Source organism: Lipophrys pholis (assembly GCF_963383615.2).
Source record: "Lipophrys pholis genome assembly, chromosome: 1".
In the NCBI taxonomy this organism is placed as follows: domain Eukaryota; kingdom Metazoa; phylum Chordata; class Actinopteri; order Blenniiformes; family Blenniidae; genus Lipophrys; species Lipophrys pholis.
In genome coordinates, this window is record NC_137635.1 from 26,248,876 (window position 1) to 26,259,521 (window position 10,646).

The following is a 10,646-nucleotide window of genomic DNA, read 5'->3' on the forward strand; positions in this document are numbered from 1 at the left end:
GCTCTGCTGGTCGTTTCTGTGCTTCGGGTAAAACCAGGAACTGAAACATGTAGAAAAGGTTGAGATGAAACTTTCCCTCTATTACCACTCTATTATCACTCTATTATCACTCTATTACCACTCTATTATCACTCTATTGTTTTAAGGTACCAGGATTAGAGTCGAGTTCTGTCGCCTGATATTCTGGGTTTTTAGAATCTCCAGGAACGTTTCCACTTTGATTCTTTCTGGCAGGAAAGAAAATATGAAATAAGAAATCTAACATATGTGATTAATCACATAGTTTTTCTTCTGAAGACTGAAGCTTGTAATGGATATTTATTCAGGGAAAACCACAGAATTAATGTCGACTCAGCACACAGAGACTATCTTTAAATTCAAAGACTATTTTTTATAACCTCCTTTTAGCTTTTGGTGAAACTGTTTCTCTCAATGATCAGCAAAATAATACAGACATGAATTAATTAATAAACATCTAACATCAGTCTGGGTTTTCTTAGAGTGCAGCTCCACCACTTTGAGGATTTAATACTTCTAGAAACAAAGTGGTAAACTTATTACATGAACTAAGTGGCAGTAATACACACACACACACACACACACACACACACACACACACACACACACACACACACACACACACACACACACACACACACACACACACACACAGTATAGAGGAGAGCCAGGGAAAGAGGATAAATTAATATTTTAGCAGTATTTCCTCCAGCTTTAGAAGTTTGGAGGCTCCTGGTCAGCCAACATGGCAACCTGCTGTTTGGCTGCAGAATTACTTCTGTGGTCGTTAAATTCGGCTTTTCAAAGTAAAACTAATGACTTTTACTTTTTCAATCAGCCGTCAGGAAACTTTAAAGTGAAAATTTCTACCTTAATATTATTCCACTGAGTACTATGCTGCTCTGTTCCTCTCCTCTCCTCCCTGTTCCTCTCCTCTCCTCTCTGTTCCTCTCCTCTTCTCCCTTTTCCTCTCCTCTCCACCCTGTTCCTCTCCTCTCCTGTCTGTTCCTCTCCTCTCCTCCCTGTTCCTCTCCTCTCCTCCCTGTTCCTCTCCTCTCAACCTTGTCCCTCTCCTCTCTACAATATCCCTCTCCTCTCTGTTCCTCTCCTCTCCTCCCTGTTCCTCTCCTCTCAACCTTGTCCCTCTCCTCTCTACCATATCCCTCTCATCTCCTCTCCTCCCTGTTCCTCTCCTCTCTTCCCTTTTCCTCTCCTCTTCTCCCTTTTCCTCTCCTCTCTGTTCCTCTCCTCTCCACCGTGTTCCTCTCCTCCCTGTTCCTCTCCTCTCAACCTTGTCCCTCTCCTCTCTACCATATCCCTCTCATCTCCTCTCCTCCCTGTTCCTCTCCTCTCCTCCCTTTTACTCTTCTCTCCTCCCCTCCCTGTTCCTCTCAACCTTGTCCCTCTCATCCCCTCTCCTCCCTTTTACTCTCCTCTCCTCCCTGTTCCTCTCCTCTCTATTCCTTTAATCTCCACAGAGTTCTTCTCCTCGCCACTCTGTTCCTCTTATCTCCTCTCCTCTCAACATTATTACTCTCCTCTCCTCCCTGTTCCTCTCCTCTCCGTTCCTCTTCTGTTCAGGTAAAATAAGCTAATGTTTCTGCAGTGATTTCTTCAGCAGCAGGAATCAAATGAATATTTACTGTAGTATTTCAGGCCCCCTGCTGAGATGTTTAGAATATTTTAAAGATTATGAGTTGAACCTTTTTCATCTCAGCCATCCGCTGTTTTTAGAGCAATAATATGCCATCCCGTCCCCGTTAATGTGTTCCCACATGCCAAGCATATAGGAACGTAATTTACTTATTTATGGAATGTGCAGAAAGTCTGTTTAAATGCCAACAAGTTCTCTTCACGTCAGGAAAGAAAGAAAGAGAGAAAGAAAGAAAGAGTTTGATCAAACATCTCCTGGATGCAAAGTGCAAAAAGTCAAAGATGGAAATGAAAAGACTTTCATTTAATACGATAGAAGTGCAGAACCAACAGAATGAGGCTTCATGTTTTTGAAAAGTAACTAATCACTTAAAAAATAAGCAATCAGTAAAGTAACTGGATTACTTTCTTAGAGTAATCAGTAAAGTAACCTGTACCAACAGACTCGAAGCTTTAGTGTACTGAGCTTCTTTCCTTCGTCACCGTGACTCCCCAGCAGAACATCTTCACCTCCTGGTCCTGCAGGTTTCTTCCTCCTCTCAGTCTGGTTCTGCAGGTTTCAGGTCAGAGGTCAGCAGCCAGTGTGAGGTCAGAGGTCAGCAGCCAGTGTACAAGGTCAGAAGCCAGTGTACAAGATTAGTAGCCAGTGTACAAGGTCAGCAGCCAGTGTGTGAGGTCAGAGGTCAGGAGCCAGTGTACGAGATTAGCAGCCAGTGTGAGGTCAGCAGCCAGTGTGAGAGATTAGTAGCCAGTGTGAGGTCAGCAGCCAGTGTGAGAGATTAGCAGCCAGTGTGTGAGGTCAGCAGCCAGTGTATGAGATTAGTAGCCAGTGTGTGAGGTCAGCAGCCAGTGTGAGAGATTAGCAGCCAGTGTGTGAGGTCAGAGGTCAGGAGCCAGTGTACGAGATTAGTAGCCAGTGTGTGAGGTCAGAGGTCAGCAGCCAGTGTGTGAGGTCAGCAGCCAGTGTGAGAGATTAGCAGCCAGTGTGTGAGGTCAGAGGTCAGGAGCCAGTGTACGAGATTAGTAGCCAGTGTGTGAGGTCAGAGGTCAGCAGCCAGTGTGAGAGATTAGCAGCCAGTGTGTGAGGTCAGCAGCCAGTGTGAGAGATTAGCAGCCAGTGTGTGAGGTCAGCAGCCAGTGTGAGCCAGTGTACGAGATTAGTAGCCAGTGTGTGAGGTCAGAGGTCAGCAGCCAGTGTGCGAGACCAGCCAGTGTACGAGATTAGTAGCCAGTGTGCGAGGTCAGCAGCTAGTGTGCGAGGTCAGCAGCCAGTGTGAGCCAGTGTACGAGATTAGTAGCCAGTGTGCGAGGTCAGAGGTCAGCAGCTAGTGTGCGAGGTCAGCAGCCAGTGTGAGCCAGTGTACAAGATTAAAAGCCAGTGTGTGAGGTCAGAGGTCAGCAGCCAGTGTGCGAGGTCAGCAGCTAGTGTGCGAGGTCAGCAGCCAGTGTGAGCCAGTGTACGAGATTAGTAGCCAGTGTGCGAGGTCAGAGGTCAGCAGCTAGTGTGCGAGGTCAGCAGCCAGTGTGAGCCAGTGTACAAGATTAGTAGCCAGTGTACAAGGTCAGGAGGTGGTTGGAAGCCTTTCCAAAGTGAGGCAGATTGTTGCTTTGAAAAGATGTGGGTTGTTTGTACTTCGTCAGTGAAAATGCTGCACCCGTGAGTAAAAGTGAAGATTTCCACACTCAAGTTGCTCTGGAGTTTAATGTTTGGAGCAACATGAAGTGAAGCTGCTGGAAACCTGCCAGCCCGACCTGGAGCTCCACCTTTCTGAGGAATTCAGTCATAAAACCAGCAGATCATCATTCAGTTCTTTTTATTTCAAACTGCAACAGAGAACATCAGATCAGCCCCCCCCCAATGCTCTGTAGCCAGACGGAGCCGCTCCTCTGGAACAGAACGAGGAGGGTAAAGAGCGACCGGACCAGCTCGCCCTCGCCGCCTTTCACGTCCGGACTGACCTGCTAGGAGCCCAGCCATGGCGCTCTGCTGCCTCGAAGCACACTGCTTCAGCCCAGATCCAGATCCATCCAGCCTCCGTCAGTCCATCAGTCTAGAGAAAAAGATCAGCAGTGTTAAACCTGGCAGCTGAGCTTTGTCCTCAGAGCATCACAAAGAGCATGCACCACTATGAGTCTTCATACATAAAACCCATCAATTAGGACTGCTGGGGGACAGTACTGCAGCAAATCTGAGGACTAATGCAGTGAAGAGTAGTGAGTGGACTGAGCACAAGGTTACCCGTGATGCGGACTCAGGTGGAGCAGTACAATCCAGAGGATTAACCCCCCCACTCAATGGACTTTTAAGAACCAGACTCAGGGAAGAGGCCTGGCATGTCTGAAGCAGAGGACTACACACAGCGGCTAACTTGACTGGAAGGTAGGTATTCATGAAACAATGAACTGAGTTGGAAGGATGTGAGCAAAGCAAAAGGAGATTTTTACCTCACGTGCATTGGCCTACTTTCTCCACATATGATCTAGGCAAGAGAGCAGCTTTCCTCTCTGATGAGCACTTGTTGGTAGGCGCAACACTTCACTCTCCAAGGACTTGTAGCTTTTTGAAGTGGCTGACCTCTTGAACGTAATGAAGCATTAACATGACCAGATGTTCTCCAGCATTATCACCAGCCACTTTGGGGCTTTGTCAAGCCTCACTAGAGGTTTGAACTCAAAACATTGGACTAGATAAACATGAACAGGATTCACAGGGCCACAGTTTTTTTTTTTTTTTTTTTAAACCTTTGAGAAACCAAACAGCAGCTTTAATGAGGACAGAAGTTACACCCACGTTAGCTTATTGATCCCACTTAGCAGACAATTCAGGATTTACGGCCCAATTTGAAGTTGTCCTCCTGAGACAATCTGTGCGCACGCATTACATTAACATACGAGCCTATAGCTCGCACTTCAGCTCCCCCCTGTGGTCATTTTGAAAGGCAAAGGAATCAAAGGGTATTTTCCACAGTCTGTTTTAATAGGCTCCATGAAGCCAAACTGACAAAGAAAAAAAAAAAAAAAAAAATCGATCATACAAAGAACATAAAGTACAAAACTGTTCCCGGTTGAGATATTACTTTGGGGAAACGAAGTTACATTTTTTCGAACACTGAACAAGATTAGTCCATTTTACAGCACATTTAAAAAATGCAGATGTTGAGCAGAGCACAGAAGATACCTTGGACGGACTGTAGCATGCTGCAATTTGCAACTTCATGAACAGCCGGCCACTTCGGATGTGTAGTTCACCAGTCTGAAAGGAATTCACTCTTTTGGGAATATGAACATACAGGAGCCTCAGCTAAGCTAAGGTGGTGTTTGTTTCTTAAAAAAAAAAGGGAAAAATGAATCGAGTACTGAATCCCTCAAAAAGTCGATTTGAGAGCAAAAGGATCCCTTTCCTCACTCAGTGTGAAACCTGGCAGGAGGTAGGACAGTCGCAAAGACTGAGGGGGAAATGAGGAATCAAAAATAGAAAACAAGCCCCATTAAAAATCAAAAACTACATGAGGAATCAAATAAGGAAAGACCTTTAACTCACTGGACAAAAAGCCAACGGAGACGGTAGTGGCTGTTAAACGAAAAGCCATGGGGAGAGCTGTGGTTCCACCCCCAAACTGGGACTGTACAGTACTGATCAGTTCACACAGGTGTCTTTTTTTAAGGAATCAAGATGCCCAATTAAGCAAGGAAATTTTAAATTTGTAACATGGTTTGTTAAGGAATGACCAAAACTCATGGCTACATTTTCTCTTTAAAGATGCTGAGCTACTACAACAGAACTACAAAAAAATAACTAAAGTCAGCAATAACACGTGGACATTTTTCTTGAGGAGCGCATCTTTGAAATACAGCCAGCCAAGTGATGATCTTGAATCAGGGAGATGTTTACTCGTGTGTAGCTGAGGATAAGAAGTGGGCACACAGGTAAAGACACTGCAAGTTCCAACACGAGAGTTTCACAATATCCCCTCAACCCACCAGACACTCTACAACAGAAAACCCTCCCTTCGGTTGTCGCATTAGGGGCTCCATCAGCAGAGATTATCAGAAAATAGCTCATGGTCCCAATTTTTTCTTTGCTAGCCTTTATTTTAGATTCAGAGTCGGGCGTGGGCTCCCAAATTTGGACGTTGACAATAAAGAGACATGAACCAGACTGAAGGGGCATACAAAGCTCAGTCTTCATATGTTGGGGCTGTGAAATTATCCTAAATTCATTGTTTGATGACATCACCTGTGATGTGGTGCAGATAGAACTCTGAGCCTGCCACCAACCATATTTAGTCATTAAGATCTTCAGCCATATATTTGATCAATATCTGCCAAGACTCACTTGTGTCACATATTTAAGTGTGACAGCCCCAACATAAATCTGGACACTGTGCAAATGGAAACTTACCATAACTGTCGTAGCCGTCACGGTAGGAAGAGCGGTCATTATACCCCTGACCCCTAGAACGAGAGTTTCATTTTAAACAAAACCTCAAAACAACAGGCTGAAAGACCAGAACACAACACCTCACTCGTGCATACCTATTGTCTCTGTAGCTGCCGCCACTTGAATAGCCTCCACTCCTGTATCCACCGCTGCCGAAGCCCCTCTGCTCGCCACCGAAGCTCCGATCGCTGTAGCTGTACCGGTCGCCGTTGTAGCCGCCACCTAAATAACGACAGTCAAGCTCACAGGTGAACAAATATCAACGAACTAGCACTCAAAGTAGCCATTGTGCACCTTCGGAGTTCGGGTTCTCACCCTCACCTCGAGGGTGAGGGTGAGAACCCACCTCTTCCTCCGCGGGGTCCGCTGAATCTTCCACCTCTTGGTCCGGAGCTGAATCCTCCCGACCTGCGTCCAGATTTTCCTGCTTCATCCACACGAATGGCCCGGCCGTCCAGAGTCTGCCCGTGTGATGGAGGGAAACGTGGGATTAGTGACATTGAAACTAAATTTACTGACGTGTCTGCGTGCAACTGAACTGGTCACACAGAATATCTAATCCCAAGCCGAGCCAGGCTGTCCAGTCATACTGAAACTACACATAGAAAGATAATAAACTAACAGCTAATGAGTAACTACTAAATCAGCACGCCTCTGGACACTTTAGGTACTGCAGGCTGGAGGATTATAAAAGAATGAAAACTACACATGTAAAAAGGCCTGAAGATGAGGATTGATGTACCTTCCCGTTCATGGCCTCCATGGCGTCTTTAGCATCGTCTCTGTTGTCGAACTTCACAAATCCGAAACCGCGAGATTTCCCCGTCTCTTTGTCTCTGATCACATCCACTGAGGAGAAAATAGAGATTAGACCATGCAGAAATAACCATGGAAAACTGCCAGCGTCAGTATTTACCGACTAATACATCCGTCCATTGGGTTTACCTTTCTCGATGGTTCCGTATTTCCCGAAGGCCGCAGCCAGAGACTCCTCGTTGGTCTCGAAGCTCAGACCCCCAATGAACAGTTTACCTTCGTCCGACATGTTTAATAAGTCTGTAAAAACAAATTAAAATATAACTTAGTCCACATAACAGGAGACATTTCGTCCGAGCAGAAAATAGGTCACCGGAGCGGCGACACGAAAACACACAAACCCCATCTTATTCACCGGCAAAATCCGAAGATAACACTGATAAATTACTTTACCTATACATATAACTTCTAATCTATAAAGTGTCATATTTTTGAGTTTTTCGGCCAATCGGAGGGAACTAGGCCTCAGGCCTGCGCGCATGGTGTCGTCTGTTAGCGGATTAGCTAGTTAGCATTTTTCTCTCGGCGCCATTTTGTAGCAGCGCCGCACTTTGTTTGATTCGGCCTCAGAAACCCGTTTCAACCGCTCATTTAAAACCTTTAACCCTTCAAATGTGGATTCAGTCCTAAAAAAAAAAAAAATACTCGCACTAATTCATAAAATACTTAGAGGGAAAGCCCTGGAACACATTTTCCCACATTGAGCTGCAGTACTTTGTTCGAGTAGGCCTCAGAAGCGAGCTTCTAACTGTCGTTTCGTTACGTAACTGAAATCGTAATCTGCTGCGATCAGGCCTCACAATAGTAACAAATCCCCAATAGAACTCAATCTGAAAACGTTTTCATATGTTTTTCACATCGAGCTGTAGAGGCGGGATTTTTTTAAACCATTAATCTGTTTTTAAGCAGCAGGCCGAGAGAAAAGAAAAGTCAGAGAAAAGGAGCAGCAGGTGTGATTAAGAGAAGATCCAGAGAAGAGAAGTGGTCACAGAGGCTGGAGAAGCGGTTACCTTTGTGCTGGAGACCAGAGCTGAAGAGGAGCAGGAGGTTGTGGTGCTGCTGCAGGACGAATGGAGGAGGAGGGATGGACTGAACCGCTTTTTACCGCCTCTTCTTCTACACAGACGGCTGGCTTTCCACAGTGCCCCCTGCCGTCACCACCAGGAACTGCACCACAACGCAGACTACAGAAGACTCGTACTCCTCGCTAGAAGTTTTATCCTGGTGACACTCAAAATGCACTCTAAGCTTCCAAGGTGAACTTAATGTGACCGTCTCGAAACCTTTATGCACATGTCCAACTGTTCAAAGCTTCAGGACTTGGTCCACCTCCATTACTGAGGAGCTTCATGGCGAACAGAGTCCTGAGGAACCGGATGATGAAGCCCACTGGCGGAACAAATCAGGGCCGGGCCGGGGACAGGGCACATGACCCTTTCAACCCAAATAACAAAGCTCATCATAACATCATTTTACAACATACACATTCCCTCAACAGGGGCTACAAGCTTCAGCACCACCAAGATCAACTATTTCATTTTGAAGTAGAACAAACCAAGAGAACAACAGAAACAACAAAATGTAGTACTCCTATATCACTAAAGCCGTGTTTCCACCGCACAAAAGATGCCTGAATCGACTGGTATAGTAAATTACGGTTCATGTTTCCACCGCAAGAATTTGGGATTTCCCGGAAAATATCGCTCCAAAGGTGGAGGTTTCTCCGCTAACCCTCCGTCGGGGTACTCTGGACCATAGAACAGGTCTGGCTTTGAGGAGCCGTCTGCTGATTGGTCAGTGATTTACTACCCGTCCTCAATATTTTAATATGTGGCTGTATGAATCCTCTGTTACCAGATTCAGCTTCGCACTGGTTGTTTTATTGTTTAGTTTTTTGCTGCTCAACTTTCATGTTGGTCCCTAAAGAGGAGACGTGAGGCAGGACGGAGACCGGGACTCTGGAGCAGACGCTATGGCCGGAACCGATGCTCTACCGAGTCCACTTGTCATGTCGCTGGCTGGTGCTCTATTGTGTGAACCGTCGCATGCCGCCCCGGAGCTCCGGTTCCCCGACACTGGAACCTGCCGGGACGCCAGAGCTGGTCCGAGCCCCGAGCCCCGGTGTCTGTCCTGGCATCACATCCACCATCTCTGCCTCCATGTGGAAGTAGCAGCCGTCACAACCAGCGGAGCGACACCGTCACCAACCGGGGCGACATTTACTCTCTCGGAACCAACACGGAAGTTGCAGCTGCGTAGTGGTGATTAGAAAAAAACAGTTTGCATGATCTGAGCTCCTCCGGGCCCAGGCTGGAGAGGGGGAGGGGCCCGGCTCCGAACCGGGCCCTGAGCAATTTGTACAAGTGAAAGAGCTAATTGGTTCTAACTGGACCAGGTGTCCAAGCTCCAGCACAGGCTCTGTTTCTAATCGGCCCACAACAGATTGCAGCTTTGTAATGGAACGTGGTCAACAGAGTAACTGGCATTGGGAAGTACTCTGAGTTTTAAAGGTAGAATATGACCCTCTCAACATTTACCAGGCTCTACCAACCAAACCACGCAGCTCTACCAACCAAACCACGCCGCTCTTCCAACCAAACCACACCGCTCTACCAACCAAACCACGCCGCTCTACCAACCAAACCACGCCGCCCTACCCACCGTGCCTTGCCGCTCTACCAACCAAACCACGCCGCTCTGCCCACCGAGCCACGCCTCCCTACCAACCAAATCACGCCGCTCTACCAACGAGCCACGCCGATCTACCAACCAAACCACGCTGCTCTACCCACACCGCTCTACCCACGCCGCTCTACCCACCAAATCATGCCGCTCTACCAACCGAACCATGCCGCTCTACCAACCAAACCACGCCGCTCTACCAACCAAACCACGCCGCTCTACCAACCAAACCACACCGTGCTACCCACCGAGCCACGCCGCTCTAACAACCAAACCACGCTGCTCTACCAACCAAACCACTCCACGCTACTCACCGAGCCACGCCGCTCTACCAACCGAACCACGCCGCTCTACCAACCACACCACGCCACACTACCCAACGAGCAACGTCGCTCTGTTAAACAGCCGATATCGGTCAGGATGGAAACAGAAAGTTGGGCGTTTGAGACGATCCTGGGATATATGTATGATATATGTATGATATATGTATGATATATGTATATGTATGATATATGTATAGTCACACATATAGATTATGTTCAAACCTTATCATTGTGGGTTTGTTCATACAAGGATGTATAATTCTATCTTTGAGGGAAGGTTATGCTTTTGGCTGAATTGCAAATTGCAAATTGTTTTCAGAGATGATTTGTCATCATGGGCCAGAGGTGGACTGGCCCTCTGGCATACCGGCACAATCCCGGTGGGCCGGTGTCTCTGTGGGCCGGTGTCTCTGTGGGTCGGTGTCTCTGTGGGCCGGTGTCTCTGTGGGCCGGTGTCTCTGTGGGTCTGTGTCTCTGTGGGTCTGTGTCTGTCGGCCGGTGTCTCTGTGGGTCTGTGGGTCGGTGTCTCTGTGGGCCGGTGTCTCTGTGGGTTGGTGTCTCTGTCGGCCGGTGTCTCTGTGGGCCGGTGTCTCTGTGGGTCCGTGTCTCTGTGGGTCGTGTCTCTGTGGGCCGGTGTCTCTGTGGGTTGGTGTCTCTGTCGGCCGGTGTCTCTGTGGGTCGGTGTCTCTGTCGGCCGGTGTCTCTGTGGGTTG

General features: G+C 47.4%; 1 protein-coding gene across 2 annotated transcripts; it reads right to left on the bottom strand.

Annotated features, from left to right (window-relative positions):
• Positions 1-4,999: 4,999 nt before the first annotated feature.
• On the bottom strand, positions 5,000-8,078 carry cirbpa (cold inducible RNA binding protein a). Of its 2 annotated transcripts, none has more exons than XM_080470027.1 (7): positions 7,939-8,078; positions 7,058-7,168; positions 6,855-6,961; positions 6,459-6,573; positions 6,208-6,334; positions 6,074-6,126; positions 5,000-5,573 (listed from the first exon to the last, which is right to left on the bottom strand). In XM_080470027.1, exons 2-7 carry the CDS (start codon positions 7,155-7,157, stop codon positions 5,560-5,562), a joined length of 516 nt encoding a protein of 171 aa, XP_080326153.1. In that variant the 5' UTR covers positions 7,158-7,168; positions 7,939-8,078; the 3' UTR covers positions 5,000-5,559. The 2 variants fall into 2 exon arrangements, with proteins under 2 accessions (XP_080326153.1, XP_080326154.1); XM_080470028.1 differs by having other exon boundaries at positions 6,492-6,573; positions 7,939-8,048.
• Positions 8,079-10,646: the final 2,568 nt, after the last annotated feature.